The sequence below is a fragment of the Eutrigla gurnardus genome (genome assembly GCF_963514095.1).
Source record: "Eutrigla gurnardus genome assembly, chromosome: 22".
NCBI lineage: Eukaryota > Metazoa > Chordata > Actinopteri > Perciformes > Triglidae > Eutrigla > Eutrigla gurnardus.
Window position 1 is genome coordinate 12,767,702 of NC_139933.1, and position 17,305 is coordinate 12,785,006.

Sequence of the window (17,305 nt, forward strand, 5' to 3'; positions counted from 1 at the left end):
ACAAAAAGTTGCGTTCACATCTAAAGCCTCGGTTATGCCTCCGCGTAGTGATCACGCAATGGCCACGCAATGGCCACGCAGTTGCTTGGAGACCGTGATGGTTCTGCGTTGGGTTTACGTGTCGAAATGCAATTTAATGCCACACCAGTAGAGGGCGCGACCGAGACTCTTGACGTATATCGTCGTTAGCCTCATTATAGCCTTTTTGTTTTCAGAACTTGGTGTTTTATTTCTTTGTGCAAAAGCGACAAGGTGCAAACAATAAAACAAGGTGAAAACAATAAAAGTAGCCTTTTAAAAGTTTAAATAGCGGTGTTTATGAGTGCGTCAACGCGGAAGCATAACTTGGGCATAACAGTTTCCAGCACCTTAGGGAAGTGTCCATTCTGGTCGACCTGTAGTCCAGCTGGGATTTCCTATTATTACTATATAAAGTGTTTGTTATAATATATATATATATGTATATATACATATCAATATATATACTGTATATATATACATATCAATGATGATTGACAGCTGATGATCGACACCGGGTCTGCCGTGGAGAAACTACAATAATCAATTACAAAAAGCCCATCTTCCACTTCTCCCCATGTTGTTGGTTTTTTAAACAGTTCATTCACTGACCGGCTTCAGGCCCAGCAACCTCCTTCCTGTTTGACCGTTTGATGTATTTACATTTCATTTGTGGTTCTAGTTTCGTTTTTGTCAAACATTTGTAACATGATTGAAATAAATAAAAAAAAAACATTCAATTATTATCACTGTCCACACACATTTATCAACACAATTCCAATTACTATATGTCTGCATGAAAGTAGTTGTTAAATATGCAAATCGCATACTGTTTGTTTTCATGAAAGTGAAGGGAGGTGTGCGTCACTTTAAATGTTGCTCTCGCAAGGAATTGTGGGTCGGCGTGATCACCTTTCCTTACGTAAACGAAGATCTGTTTTGTCCTGAAAGATCTGAAAGTAAGCATTGGAGCTCCTTTCCTTTGCATTTAGAGAATTCAAACGGCTCTTATCATGGCGGCCACTTGTTTACTTCCGGGTCATTTCTTCAGTTAGTAACCTTCCTAAGCAAAAAAGACTATTCGACCGTAGCCAAGGAAACAAACAGGAAACACTGGGGAAGTTCAGAGGTCACAGAAAGGGCCGTGACAGTAGTACTATTAACAGTAGTCGTAGTAATATTAACAGTATTAGTAGTATTAGCAGTAGTAGTGGTATTAGTACTATTAACAGTAGTAGTAGTATTAACAGTAGTAGTAATATTAACAGTAGTTGTATGGTAACAGTAGTCGAATAAGAAGTCACAGGGAAACGGTTTTCGGGAAAAAAAAACATATTTGTTTATTTCTCATTTACATTTCTTTAGGTTTGATAATTTCCCGACATTTCAGAAGTAAGTAATAATTTGTTGACAAAAATGAGAGGGCGACTGCAAAAAGGTGACAGAAAAGGAAAACAAAAAGGAATAGCTCAAACTTCCTAACCAGTGGAACAGGCTTTCCTCGCTCCCGTTCCCAGGGCACAGGCCGCCACGGAGAAAAGAAAAGAGTGAGTCCTCCGGGCTACAAAGGTGAAGGAAAGTATACAACCACTCAAACCATAAAATAAAACATCAATAATAGTTACTGAGTGAACAGACCAAAGTTAACAAAGAAAATATGAAACTAAAGTGTGCCAGCCAGCGGCTGCCAAAGCGAGGGCGAAAGAGAGAGAGAGCCATCTTAGAAATGGCCAGGGTTTAATACTGGAGGGCCGGCCCCATCAATCAGTCACTCCCAGTCAGAATCATTGTAATGCCCAGTCTCCACCTACTGAAAATCACGGAGAGATAAAACGGAGCACAGGAAAAATACACAGAATTCACAAGTGAGGAGCATCTGAGATGGTGGGAGGAGCGTATATGATGTGGGAGGGGCAACTGAGATGTGGGAGGGGTATCTGAGATGTAGGAGGAGAAAAAGAGGATCCAACTTGCTCCAAACCAAAAAATTACCCAGAAGTTTGATATCCAAACGCTAAAATGACCCATCTATTATTTGAAAGCCTGGACATGGACCTAAACCTGGATCTGGACCCATTCAGGAGCTGGCCAGGAAACCTCAATGACAGCGACTTCACAGCTGATTGCTGTTAACAAGTTGAAGTTTATGATGAAGTTAATGATCCGAGCTTCAAAACGTATTGAAGCCAGAGTCTGGTGTCATGTGATCACATAATCAGCTCATGAACCACTGTAAAATCAGCACGCAGGATTCTTCAGGACCCCTCACATATCCTGTTTCCTGAGTTTGAGTGGCTCCCCTCAGGGCGCAGACTCCGATGACCAGGCTGCCGAACACAGAGAAGGAAGGCAACCTTCATCCCCAGGGCTGTCCAGCTCCTTCATGCTGATCACTGACATATGAACATGCTGACAAACTTTTTTACGTCTTTTACATAAACTGTAAGACTTTGGATAACAAAATCTAAATGCATTTTATAATTGAAGCATACTGAACAAATACATTATTATTCATGTGTTGAATGTTGTTGGGGGCAGCACGGTGGTGTAGTGGAGGGTCCCGGGTTAAATTCCCGGGTAGGGGGTTGTGCTCCTTCTGTGTGGAGTTTGCATGTTCTCCCCGCGTGAGCGTGGGTTCTCTCCGGGTTCTCCGGCTTCCTCCCACAGTCCAAAGACATGCAGGATGGGGATAGGTTCATTGGTGACTCTAAATTGCCCGTAGGTGTGAATGTGAGCGTGAATGGTTGTCCGTCTCTACATGTCGGCCCTGTGATAGACTGGCGTCCTGTCCAGGGTGTACCCTGCCTTCGCCCAATGACAGCTGGGATCGGCTCCAGCCCCCCCCGCGATCCTGAATACAGGATAAGCGGTAGACGATGGATGGATGAATGTTGTTGTGCGGTGTGTGTTGCTTGACTGTGCAGTATGTGTGTGTGTGTGTGTGTGTGTGTGTGTGTGTGTGTGTGTGTGTGTGTGTGTGTGTGTGCTGCTTGTTTGTTGATTGTGTCTCTTTTTTTAGCTATACTGTCATGCCCCCCCCCCCCCTTTAAATTGCCCCTCGGGGATGAATAAAGTGATTTGAATTGAATTGAGTGCTGATGTCATGACAGTGATCACATGATCAGCTCATGAACCGCCTTCCTGCTTTCATTCAGCTGGTTAATTGCTCCTAATTGAAGCCGACGTGTCGTTAATTAACGAACGACATGAGGAGGTTAATGAATTCAGGTTTGAATGGCGGCTCCAGATGTCCGGACCTGGTGGCGTCCGCCGTCCTCTTCATCTCTCCTCTTCATCACGTCTCTGGACTTTTATTGTGAAGGTGAAACAACAAATAATTTGTGAAAAAATAAAGATGAGAAGCACTATGGTGATGTAAAATATTAAAGAAATATAAAACAGGAAAACAACTACTTTTGTTTTCTCAAACAATAATAATAATAACAATGTTGATTTCTATCATTATTATTATAATTACATTATCTTATATTATTATTAATTATATTCTTATTAGTAGTAGTAGTAGTAGTATTAGTACTAGTAGCATCCATAGTATTAGTAGTAATAATATTGTCTACATATTTGCCTTTAAAGAAATGCGACAATGACATTTTTGTCATTTTTGAACAATGATATCGTTATTATAACATCAATAATAACAGTAACAATAATACAAGTGTTTTGGTGACTTGGACTTGGAGGAGTGTGAACGTATAAATTAATATGAATGCAAATAATCATCAATCCAAACTCATTTCCAAGATGAATAAAGATGAGGATCCAGCCCCCCCGCGACCCTGAATACAGGATAAGCAAATGGATGGATGGATGGAATAAAGATGATTAATAAGGAACGAGATTGAACACAGAAGTCAAATAAAAGTGTATGAAAGGAGAGAGATGTGGACTCTGTCTCCATCTAGTGGAAAACTGGATACAACACACAGAGACACAGCTTATAAAACACTGATACAGCAATTGTGGAATCAATGACGATGTGAAGATCCACTAGTGATTAATGAAACAGAGGTAACAGTAATTGTACTAATAAAAATAAAAAACAATCCCAACAATGATAAAAACAAAATACATTCATGTAATGATTTCATGAGTTTGTGTGTGTGTGCGAGCCTGTTTGTGTGCGTGCGTGTGTTATGTAACAGTTGTGTGTTTCTCTTATAACATTAACAAACGTCCACCGGGCTGTTTTGGAGCAATGGATGCCAACATTGTCAACAGAGGCAGAGCCAGAGGAGTGAGAGACGAGGAGGAACCTAGCATGGATTTGCCATGCTAGGAGATATTTCCCCCGCTGCTCGGCCATCGCTTGCATTGCCTGTGATGTGGATGAGGTGCTGTGACCGAAACAGAAGAGAGGATGCGGGATAGTTGTTGTTTTTTTGTTTTTTTTGTAACTGTATACAGTCATTTCTTCTGGTTTTGTATGTAGACCACTGTATATGCAACTTTGTGTTGGTTGGGATGAACACTGTGTACATTACAGTATTCGTGTGGGAAAAATAAAATATATAAAAACAATATTCTAAAATATTTTACAACACATTTATGTATGTACTGTCTGTAGTGAGTGTAACACTGAACAAAAAAAGGCCTAAGTCATTATGGTAAATGGAGAAGAAGTGTTCATCGTGTTTTACATTGAGCACATCAGTGTTCAACTGGTTCTTATAAATGTCTATTCATATGATGGTTTGTGTGTGTCATTTGACAACAAAATACTATTTTGAGAAGAAATAACATTGTTTTGAATGTAAAGTTTCATTTTGCAGGAGAATTGAGGGGTTTTGCCCATTGTGTGTGTGTTTTTTTTATTTGTGTGTAGAGTTCTGAGAGTATGAGGCATGCGTTCAGAAAATGTGTGTAAACGATCGAGAAAAACTGTAATCTATATTTATATATAATATAAATTAAGATGTGTTTATATAAATCTAATTTATATTATATATAAAAACATATATAGTTTATATATATATATATATATATATATTATGGCATGCCGTTCAGGAAATTAATCTTTGAATATATTGAATGAAAGTTTGAATATATGGAATGAAACTTGAATATATTAAATGAATGTTTAAATATATTGAATGTACCTTGAATATATTGACTGAATATTTGAATATATGGATTGAAGCTTTGATATCTAAAAAAAGAGAGAATATTGATTGAAATTCAAAACCTAGTTGTATCCTTTTCATCAAAGTGATCAGTTATCAAAGTTCTGAATTCGCTGATTTTACAAAATGGCATCAGTTGAAATATTTCAGTACTTTCTTGAATTGGAAAACTTTTTTGCTACAGGTTGTAGGCCTACTCCAAATGACACTAACAGTTTGGAGACTATATCGCGTCACCTTGAGGATCATATTTCCATTATTGCGACATTCATGGTGCTTATGAGTAATAATGTTCAACAAAACATTGCTGAAAGAACATTATGCGTCATTCTTGAAGGAATTTACGAATCTCTCCAGTTGGAAGTTGATGTCCAAGCTCATGGCATGGGCACTCGTTCTGTAGCTCAGAGAGGAAGGCCGAGGTAAGTAGCCTATTATTTCAAGTGTATGGGGATTGAGGCTGATTGAGGCTGATGCAGGCCAAGAGTAATCTCTACTTAGTAGCTACATGGAACAATAAAGAAGTTACAAACGTTTTTATTTATATAAAAATATTATATTTTTTTATATTATTATTTAAAATATATTATAGGCTGCAATGTAATAAGACAATGTATTCACACTGTATGAAGTAACACATAAACCCATTTGTTTTTTTATTTTATTTGTTTCTCTTTGAAGGTACAACATACCAGCTGCTCAGCTGATTCACATGCGGGACTTAGGCTTTAGCTGGATGGCCATATCTCGGATGCTGTCTGTAACCTATGTCACTGGTAGTTTGAGAGGAAGAGGAATCAGAGTTCAGCGTTGGCGGGTACGGGAGCGTTTAAGAACAGTATGGTCTACAACGTCTCTGCCCCAAATCAAGTGTGGTATGTGTTTTATAAATTTGATTAACATTAGTTATTTCTCCAGCTGGGATCGGCTCCCCCCGTGACCCTGAATACAGGATAAGTGGTAGAAAATGGATGGATGGATGGATAGTTATTTCTCCCAGCTGGTTAATAACGCAATTCATAAAGACTGATAAAAGGATTTAGGAGGGCCAGAACTACGTTATGTATGTAAAATACACATTTCAGCAATCTTGGAATAGCTTTCGCTTCCATTGAAGACATCTTTGGGCTTTGCTTTTACTTGATATGACGACTGTGGGGGAGAGGGAGGGTGGAGAGGGAGTGGAGGGCGGGGCCAGCAGAGGAGGCTGCAGAGACGCCCGCTGGGGAGGTTGGAACATTTTTATTACCAAGTAGAAATAGTCGTACAGCAAAGTCAATTAAGTTACATTGTTATTTCCAGTGTGGTTTATTACAACAACAACAATAACAACAACAACAACAACAATAATAATAATAATAATATCACATTTCTGCTTATTTCAGGCATATTGACACAAACCACAAGTTAAATCCATGGGGATTTGTGTATCATGGAGCAGTCGATGGCTACAGTCGCTGCATTACCTTACTGAGATGTTGCACAGACAACAGAGCATCAACTGCCTTGGCAGAAGTAAACAGGGTGGTGTCAGGATACTATAAAGACCTTTTCCTCTTTATGGAAAATTTTTGACTTTTGGACAGCACTGATCCGCTTCACATTACAGCTCTTCACCATGTTTATCATCCAAGAATAAACAGATCTGTGGATGAGTTTGTGAGCCAGTGGAACAACCACAGCTTGAGGACAATGGAGAGTTGGTCCCCACTGCAACTGTAGACAATTGGAATGCTCCAACTTCCTCAGCATCAAAGGCCACTCAACCGTGTGCCTGTGCAACCCCCATATGATCACCAGTGGAATGTGGAGTTAAGGCCCATCAACCCCTTCACCGATGATGGAAATCATGGAATCGAACTTTTTGTCAGAGCATGTGACCTGCTTAGGAGATAGTCTGCTAACTTGAGTAATTCAGTTGTTACTGTTATGTTTTTCTGCGTTGTTTCCTGTTTTATTTTGTAGTAGTTGTCTTCTGTATTATGATTATTTCCTGTCTTTGTCTTTTTTTCCTCCTTTTTGTCCTCTTGTGCCACACCTGTTTCCTATTTTCTCATGTCTTTTCCTGCCTCCTTGTGTTTCTCCTCCAATCCACGTTCTCCTCTCTCCCCTCACCTGAGCTTCTCCTCCCTCTCTCCACCTGTTCCTCATCCCCTTGTTTGTATTCGTCTTGTTTTCTGTTGACTCTTTCTTGAGTCATTGACATTGTCGCTGTCATTTGAGTTGCTGGTTAGTGGATGTCATGTGTTCCCTGTGTTAGTGTTAGTTGTAGTCACAGTCAGTTACTTAGTAGTGGTTTTGTTTGTTTTAACTCTTGTGTTTTTTCCTCTTACTGAGCCGTCCTGGGTTTTTGCCACCTTGGAGGTGATTTTTGTTATTAAATACTATTTGAGCTTCACTGGTGTACAAGACTGCATTTGGGTCCTACTGCCACGTCACCACACAACAGTTACACTATTGTGGTGTCATATGGAACCTTCATTTACGAAATGAACATCATGCTGTATTGAAGACAATTATTTATAAAGCACATTTAAACAACAAATGTATACATTAAAAAAGCCATTGGTCGCACTAAAGTGTTGCCATTTACTGATGTTAACAGTTTACATCAAAGCTTCAAATGCAACAGGTTGCCCTCTGTGCACTACTACTGCCATCTAGTGGGCTATATGGCGAACATATCATCAAATTAAATGGCTAATGTTTTCAACTTCAACAGGACATCTGAGCACCAATACCGCCATCTAGTGGGCTATTCGGCAAACAAACCACATTACATTTGATCGCAAACTTAGGCTTTGAAAGACCTTGCATATTCAAAAACTGACTCCGGCTGCTGTGTTAGACACACGATACACACATAGTTGTGTACATTAATCCCAATTCATCCACACATATCTTCCACTGGTATGTGTGCTGGTCTGGCTTTACTAGGCTTGGCTGGTTCTAGTTTATATACTGTACTATCACTCTTTTGACAGACTATACCATCACTTTTTAAATGTTTTGTATAAACAACACTGTGGCTTCTTTGGACTGTTTTTCACATTTATACCCTGATTTTTTATACCAACTCTTCCATTTTTATTTGACTATTTTTTTTTATCAACTCTACTCTGACTTTTTAACCTACTTTACTATGAATGATTTGACAAAGAACGTGTATGACCTTTTTTTAATGTTATAATGTGACTATAATACTCTTCATGAATTATTTCAAAATTCTATATTTATACAATGACTTTATGAATTTATTTGACATACTTTCATATCACTTTTTAATGGAATACAATGTCATGACTCTTGTTAGACTTGTTAGGCTCCCTGCATCGGTAGATATGACACACAGACCAGCTGCTCGCCATGCACGGATAGGTTACTTTTCTGCAAAAACGCTTTTACTCTCGGTCAAAGTTTCAGCTAGGGATAATATTGCAGTTCACAGGTGATGTAACTCCAAAAAGGTCCATTACGTTTTATGTACAGATCATGTTTTTTACAACATACTCATGATCATAATCTGCATTCAAACTGAAATTCGTATTGTTGGTTGCCTTTGTGTAATTTCTCCTTTTTCTTTGTTTTCTAGGTCATCAGATGGCCAGGCTAACCATCCTGTTCAGTGTCAGGCTAAGAGTGAGGAGAAATAGTTCAGGTAGGTGACGAGTTAAAATGCACCACAATGTTCCACTGTACATTGGTTGGATGTGAGCATGTGTATGAGAATGTGTATAACTTTGTTCAGCACACAAAACAGCATACTAATGCCCCCTATTATTACTACCAGTGTGGGGTGCCTGACTGCTACAGAAAACACACGGGACTGCAAATTCATGTTTAGGAAGCAGAGGTCCTACCTGCAGGCTCCTGGGCCTTTATCACCTGACCCATCAGCTCTACCACCTGACCCATCAGCTCTACCACCTGACGCATCCTTGAAATGTAAAGATTTTTTATTCAAATATTTAAAATGCAAAATGAGTGATTACATTAGACTCCATTTATTACCTTGTCTGATTTACTACCTCTGACCAATGAACAATATTTGTCTTTAAATGTTAAATCCATGCTATTGTGTGTTACTATGTTACAGCCATGTGCCACTTTTACACCACTGCTGTGGACATTAATAGTCCGGAACGCCCCATCACCCCCTGCTTGATCATTCAAGGTAATGTTACTTGGATCTAGTATCGACATTTCTAACTCAGTATTTTGTTTTGATTCTAGAAATCTACATCACCACAATACATAATACAAATAATGATAACAAATTACATTTGTATAGCCCTTTGTATCTGAAGCAGATCTCAAAGTGCTCATCACACATGATGTTGTATCTATTCATTTTCAGGTGACTTTATGAAGCCCTCTGGATGGCTTATATCCATTGAGAAACATGTCGTGATGGGCACACACCCTTTCTTCTGCTTTCTTCAGCAGCTATTAAGTCTTCAACCTCGAGTATCCTGCTGCTGGATCGTCGACGCTGGAGTTCATTCAAAGGTATTGTATAGAGATCTCTTTTAACCTTGTAATTCACATTACAGTACAGGCTTCCAACTCAATGATTGTCTTGAGGTTTGTCTTGAAGATCCAACAAGTTTGGATTATAAGTCTATTAGGGTTTGATATGGAAAAAAGCACAGATGAACACCTTGATAAATGCTGCCTGCAATACATAAGTATTTAAAACTGAAACTATCTTTGCTTATTAACAGGTGCTTCCTGGGCATCAATCCTGGAAGAGGCTCAAAGACCAAGAAGCGGACAACAATGAACCCTCATGCGAACGCCCTTTTGAGGAAACCTATTGACTTTGAGTGGGCTTTAAGTTTCTGCGCAATTTCTCAGCATTTTAAGATGGCTTTGGAAAGTTTGACTAGGAAGTTGAATTTCTTGGCATTTGTTCTACTTCTATGTTGAAAAATATGTGTTAATAAATATGCCATTCTAATACCTCAGAGTGGTTTGTTGGGGGATGTATTGCTTTGCCAAGAAGCTGTAAAGTTACAGTATACAGTTGTGCTTTTACAACAATGCATTGTAATAGATTCAAAATGACAGTAAATTGCTGCGACTAAAAGTCACAGTATATTGCTGTAATCCTTACTGTGAAAGTCATGCAAAATATTATCCAATAATTGTGAATTCACAGCGAAACATTTTGCAGTGTTTGAATACACACACACACATATATAAAAATATTCTCTCTGTGAACAGGAGTTTTGTGAAATGTTTAAGGGTGTTTCTTCATTGAGATATCTGCTCTACCGTTTAATATGTGAAATATGATTAAAACCATTTGCTCAATATTCGTATGCATCATTTCCACCTGCAGTCAATTCAGTCTGCTTAGTTGCAGTCACGTCGCTCCACTTTTGAAGGATGAGCTCGTTTCCTCCTTAAACACAGAGGATCTGCACTCCATTGATGATGGCTTTGTAGAGTCGGCAGGTGTAACTCTTCATTGAACTCATCCAGAACCCAGAGTTAGGCTCAATTTGCCGACGCTGCTTTAGTGTTCAAGACCCCAGTGCAATATAAAATACACATTTTAGAGTCAATGCTCAGATGCCAGTTTAAAACATTTTAATTTTTTAAACACCTGCATGTGTGGTATGGAAAATCTCATTTGACAAAATAAAGCGGTGAACAGCTACAACATGTAGAGTGTGGTGCAACACCTAGCATTACCTTCACATGAAGTCAGTGAGGAGTTTCATCACATACTCGGGCAGAAAAACAAGGAAGGCAGACTGGAACGTGAAGGAGAACTTTTAAAATGAACGATTCACTGAACAATGAAAACTTGAAGGAAATTGAACGTGACAGTTCACATCAACAATTGTACAGCAGAGCTTTGGAAAAGTGATACATTTAGGCCAGCTTGCCCTCACCCTCTTCCTGAACAACAAGAAATGGAACCGACTTGGAACATTACAGCTCGCATCAACAATCGGGCAGATGATATTTGGAAAAGTGATACATTTAGGCCAGGTCTTCCTCACCCTCTTCATCAAACTCCCCCTCTTCCTCAGCGGTGGCATCCTGGTACTGCTGGTACTCGGACACCAAGTCGTTCATGTTGCTCTCTGCCTCGGTGAACTCCATCTCATCCATGCCCTCACCGGTGTACCAGTGGAGGAAAGCTTTGCGCTTGAACATGGCTGTGAACTGCTCAGAGATGCGCTTGAACAGCTCCTGGATGGCGGTGCTGTTTCCAATGAAAGTGGCGGCCATCTTGAGACCACGGGGAGGAATGTCACAGACAGCGGTCTTGATATTGTTGGGGATCCATTCAACAAAGTAGCTGCTGTTCTTGTTCTGCACATTCATCATCTGCTCGTCTACCTCCTTCATGGACATGCGGCCACGGAAGATGGCAGCCGCGGTCAGGTAGCGGCCATGGCGTGGGTCACAGGCAGCCATCATGTTCTTTGAGTCGAACATCTGCTGGGTGAGCTCTGGCACGGTGAGTGCTCGGTACTGCTGGCTGCCTCGGCTTGTGAGGGGGGCAAAGCCCGTCATGAAGAAGTGCAGACGGGGGAACGGCACCATGTTGACAGCAAGCTTACGCAGGTCAGCGTTGAGCTGCCCGGGGAACCTGAGGCAGGTGGTGACGCCGCTCATGGTGGCAGAGACCAAGTGGTTGAGGTCTCCGTATGAGGGGGTCGTGAGCTTGAGGGTACGGAAACAGATGTCGTAAAGGGCCTCGTTGTCGATGCAGAAGGTCTCGTCTGTGTTTTCTACAAGCTGGTGGACCGACAGTGTGGCGTTGTAGGGCTCAACAACTGTGTCTGATACTTTTGGGGAAGGCACCACGCTGAAGGTGTTCATGATGCGATCGGGGTACTCTTCACGGATCTTGCTGATGAGCAGGGTGCCCATACCGGAGCCGGTACCTCCACCAAGGGAATGTGTGAGCTGGAAACCCTGAAGGCAGTCGCAGCTCTCTGCCTCCTTCCTCACCACATCCAGGACAGAGTCCACCAGCTCTGCTCCCTCTGTGTAGTGACCCTTAGCCCAGTTGTTGCCAGCTCCACTCTGGCCTGCAAGAGACGAATCAAGTTAAGCTTCACACAAACGTGGAGAAACTTGAATCTTCTACCCATGATATGCACCATAAGTGTACAAAATATTTACCGAAGACAAAGTTGTCTGGTCTGAAGATCTGGCCGAAAGGACCAGACCTCACAGAGTCCATGGTACCTGGCTCCAGATCAACCAGCACAGCACGGGGCACATATTTACCACCTATAAAAAAAAAAGTGGTGATGAACAAAAATTAAGTCATTCATGCACAAAATAAATAAATACATAAATAAATAAAAGCAGACCAGCTTCAACTTGCCTGAGGCTTCATTGTAGTAGACGTTGATCCTGTCCAGTTGCAGGTCACTGTCACCATGGTAAGTACCAGTTGGGTCAATACCATGCTCGTCACTGATCACCTCCCAAAACTATTAGGAAAGAATGCAAACCTTTGTTAGCTCTTCACGCTCAAATGATAGAAGCAACATTCATCCATTAAATATGCAAGTCATTAATGTTTAGACAGTTAAAATTCATGTGAGTTTTTTTTTTTAAATAACGCTTGGAGCTAGATAGACAATGCTGCTCATCTGTAACAAAATCAAAATCAAATGTTATCTTTTCAAAATATAAATCGAACACCATTTGATTGCTGATGTTTTGAGCATAATTTGATCATTGGGTTAATATCGTAAATAGTTATTTTGACCATTATATTATAATTTGTGTATCGTCTCATATTCAGATGTACTAATGCTTAGTCCTTACTGCAATGGCACAGTCATTCACTCGGTCAAAAAAAAAAATCTCAGTTATTAAATAGCAATGACATGGAGTTGCCTACCAGGATATTTCCACATAGTTCACAGATACCAGTGTTATGAGTAATTAATGTAGTGGCACATAACACGTTCAGGTCTACACTCCAGTCCAGGAGGTGGAGGTAGTAATGCACCTAAAAGCTATTTGCCAACCGCCATAAAACAATACAAGCAGAAGCCTACTCATCGGGGCAAATAGGCCCTAGAAAAAGGCATCGCCAAGTAGGCCTCAAACACGCCATGTAAACCCATTTTACCGTCGCGTTTATAAGGTTAATATAACGTTATCGGTGTCGTCTTCCTTTCACCAGAAATCCTTGCTTCCTTTTCGCATTGCGGTAACGTTGCCTTACAAACAATGCGAACCATTTTCCGCAAATCCAAATCAACGTGGATCAGTCAGCAGTTTTTGAACTTGGTATTAACGATTTGCTACAGCAGGCGGGCATACGTTAATTTAGAGATACGTTTTACAAATGCAAAAATACGTTTAAATCGTTTCTTTTCGTCTTTAACTCCAACACATGATGGTACTGAAGACGACCCAAAAGGGCATTCGTTTCGTTCAGCTTTAAATGGCCATTTTCACAAAGAGGACAGTTTATATTTCCAGGGTGTGGTTTCAGTGGCGCGAACGGGCACAAAGCGCCGCTCCGGGAGCAGAGAGCCCGGCGGAGAACACGACATGAGTCACGAGTCAAACGAAATACAGTTTAACTAACCTTAGCGCCAATTTGGTTTCCACATTGGCCGGCTTGAAGATGCACAATTTCTCTCATTTTCGTACTGGATGCGGTGTATGAGCTCTCAATGAATGTACGTAGTCAACGGCTCAACGTTCGTCTTTATACTACATAAAGACCCGCCCCCTAAGTCTCAGCTCGAATGTTAATTGGCGCAAGCATAATACACAGACACCATTTTGAACCAATCAAATGTTAAAATGGCCCTCCACCATTGGTCTACCCCGCCTGCCAATAACATCGATATTAATTTTAAATATTTCTTAATTTTGTTCAAGTTTAAAGTTAATCCTTGTCAGAGCAACCCGGCCTTACGCCGTTTCTCAATCTGCGCTCTTGTCTTGCGTTCTGGTGGATTTGTGCACCGTCATCAGTCGCAGCCCAAGTCCTCCAGAGTCTGGACTCCCGAATCAAACTGAAACTACAAGCCAAGTCTGAACTACTAAACCCACAAGTCCGAACTTGGCGTACGTGGAAACGCCTTTAGACTTATAATAATGTTCCATACTGTTGATTGGTCACCAAAATATACATCATGATTCATATTACTCTTGTACTTTCGTTTCTGATAAAACCATCTACACATCAAAAACTATTATATATATATATATATATATATATATATATATATATATATATATATATATATATATATATATATATATATATATATATATATATATATATCAGAGATCAGACAGCAGCCTCGCCCTAATGCATACCCTGTTGTCTATTTGACTCTAAATGGAACCTTCATTTACGAAATGAACATCATGCTGTATTGAAGACAATTATTTATAAAGCACATTTAAACAACAAATGTATACATTAAAAAAGCCATTGGTTGCACTAAAGTGATGCCATTTACTGATGTTAACAATTTACATCAAAGCTTCAAATGCACCTCTGTGCACTACTACTGCCATCTAGTGGGCTATATGGCGAACATATCAAATTAAATGGCTAATGATTTCAACTTCAACAGGCCATCTGAGCACCAATACCGCCATCTAGTGGGCTATTCGGCAAACAAACCACATTACATTTGATCGCAAACTTACACAGCAAAAACTGGAGTGTTGAATTAACTCCCACAGTCAATTTCAACACTTTTTCAGGGTTTATATAGCTCCACACACTACAGAGTTAAATTAACATTTTCCAAATAGTTAATTATTTAACATTTGTGTCAGAGTTCCTTTTTAACTCACTAAACTGGGTTAAATTAACACTGAGCGATTTACATTAACACTATGTCAAAGTTGATTTTTAACTCACTAAACTGGGTTAAATTAACACTACATAGTGTGAATAATAATAATTAAAATGACAGAATAATTAATTCCAGGAAACAATACATTTTCAAAAACATTTATTTTAAGGCCTTTTTTTCCCCATGCAGTCAATTAAAACATAATAAATGACGGTACAATGTACAAACTTTCATCTGCAGCACTATATGAGCTTTGAATATCAAATGGTTTGTGACATTTTAGTTCAGTTATTTTTATGACACACCTTTCTTCAGTTGGTAATACTTTGAAGGCATGGTGATGCTCATCAAAGTTCTCTGTAAATAGCTTCTGTGTCAATAGAAAAATGTCATCTTCAACCAGAAGTATATCAACTATTTGACAAAAGACTGGCATGTCTTCCTCCATTAAACTGCAAATAACAAGTCCACCTTTGGAGACATAGAAGCTGTCGATCTTCCTCTTCTGGCGCCCAACGGCCAGGAGGTACGGCTGCTGATTCCGAAGATGCTCTTCCAAACTGCAGCAAGACTGGGGTTGACACAAGGACATTGGACATTAGACAAAGTAGTAAGTCAGAAAATAGCATTACATCCCATGTAAACTTGACTGCAATTTGTTTCATCCACCTCTTAGCCACTTTTACACATGAGACTAAGACGATGACATGACAAATTATCATAAAAACTATATACTATAATTACCTTATGAAAGACAGCAAGTCTCTCAACTGCATCAGAGGCGCTGATTTTTGGACACTTCGGTCCCCCTGGTGGTGGCGGAAGTACACTCAACAAAAATATAAACGCAACACTTTTGTTTTTGCTCCCATTTTTCATGAGATGGACTTAAAGATCTAAAATTCATTCCGGATACACAATATTACCATTTCTCTCAAACATTGTTCACAAATCAGTCTAAATGTGTGATAGTGAGCACTTCTGCTTTGCTGAGATAATCCATCCCACCTCACAGGTGTGCCACATCAAGATGCTGATCTGACATCATGATTAGTGCACAGGTGTGCCTTAGACTGTCCACAATAAAAGGCCACCCTGAAATGTGCATTTTTTTGCTTTATTGGGGGTCTGGGGACTCAGAACCAGTCAGTATCTGGTGTGACCACCATTTGCCTCATGCAGTGCAACACATCTTCTTCGCATAGAGTTTATCAGATTGTCAATTGTGGCCTGTGGAATGTTGGTCCACTCCTCTTCAATGGCTGTGCGAAGTTGCTGGATATTAGTGGGAACTGGTACACGCTGTCGTATACGCCGGTCAAGCACATCCCAAACATGCTCAATAGGTGACATGTCCGGTGAGTATGCTGGCCATGCAAGAACTGGGACATTTTCAGCTTCCAAGAATTGTGTACAGATCCTTGCAACATGGGGCCGTGCATTATCTTGCTGAAACATGAGGTGATGTTCATGGATGTATGGCACAACAATGGGCCTCAGGATCTCATCACGGTATCTCTGTGCATTCAAAATGCCATCAATAAAATGCACCTGTGTTCTTCGTCCATAACAGATGCCTGCCCATACCATAACCCCACCACCACCATGGGCCACTCGATCCACAACATTGACATCAGCAAAGCGCTCACCCACACGACGCCACACACGCTGTCTGCCATCTGCCCTGAACAATGTAAACCGAGATTCATCCGTGAAGAGAACACCTCTCCAACGTGCCAGACGCCATCGAATGTGAGCATTTGCCCACTCAAGTCTGTTACGGCGACGAGCTGGAGTCAGGTCAAGACCCCGATGAGGACGACGAGCATGCAGTTGAGCTTCCCTGAGACGGTTTCTGACAGTTTGTGCAGAAATTGTTTGGTTATGCAAACCAATTGTTTCAGCAGCTGTCTGAGTGGCTGGTCTCAGACGATCTTGGAGGTGAACCTGCTGGATGTGGAGGTCCTGGGCTGGTGTGGTTACACGTGGTCTGCGGTTGTGAGGCCGGTTGGATGTACTGCCATATTCTCTGAAACGCCTTTGGAGACGGCTTATGGTGGAGAAATGAACATTCAATGCACGAGCAACAGATCTGGTTGACATTCCTGCTGTCAGCATGCCAATTGCACGCTCCCTCAATGCTTGTGGCATCTGTGGCATTTTGCTGTGAGACAAAACTGCACATTTCAGAGTGGCCTTTTATTGTGGGCAGTATAAGGTACACCTGTGCACTAATCATGATGTCAGATCAGCATCTTGATGTGGCACACCTGTGAGGTGGGATGGATTATCTCAGCAAAGCAGAAGTGCTCACTATCACACATTTAGACA

General features: G+C 40.6%; 2 protein-coding genes across 3 annotated transcripts in view; both read right to left on the reverse strand.

Annotated features, from left to right (window-relative positions):
- LOC311032831 (protein phosphatase 1 regulatory subunit 3C-B-like) overlaps positions 1-17,305 on the reverse strand; it is a 90,089-nt gene that overhangs the window by 60,119 nt on the left and 12,665 nt on the right. The window lies entirely within an intron of this gene.
- LOC311032830 (tubulin beta-1 chain-like) lies at positions 11,154-13,821 on the reverse strand (the record flags this gene model as incomplete). Its single annotated transcript, XM_084039893.1, has 4 exons — positions 13,741-13,821; positions 12,517-12,625; positions 12,309-12,419; positions 11,154-12,214 (listed from the first exon to the last, which is right to left on the reverse strand). Exons 1-4 carry the CDS (start codon positions 13,795-13,797, stop codon positions 11,154-11,156), a joined length of 1,338 nt encoding a protein of 445 aa, XP_083896019.1. The 5' UTR covers positions 13,798-13,821.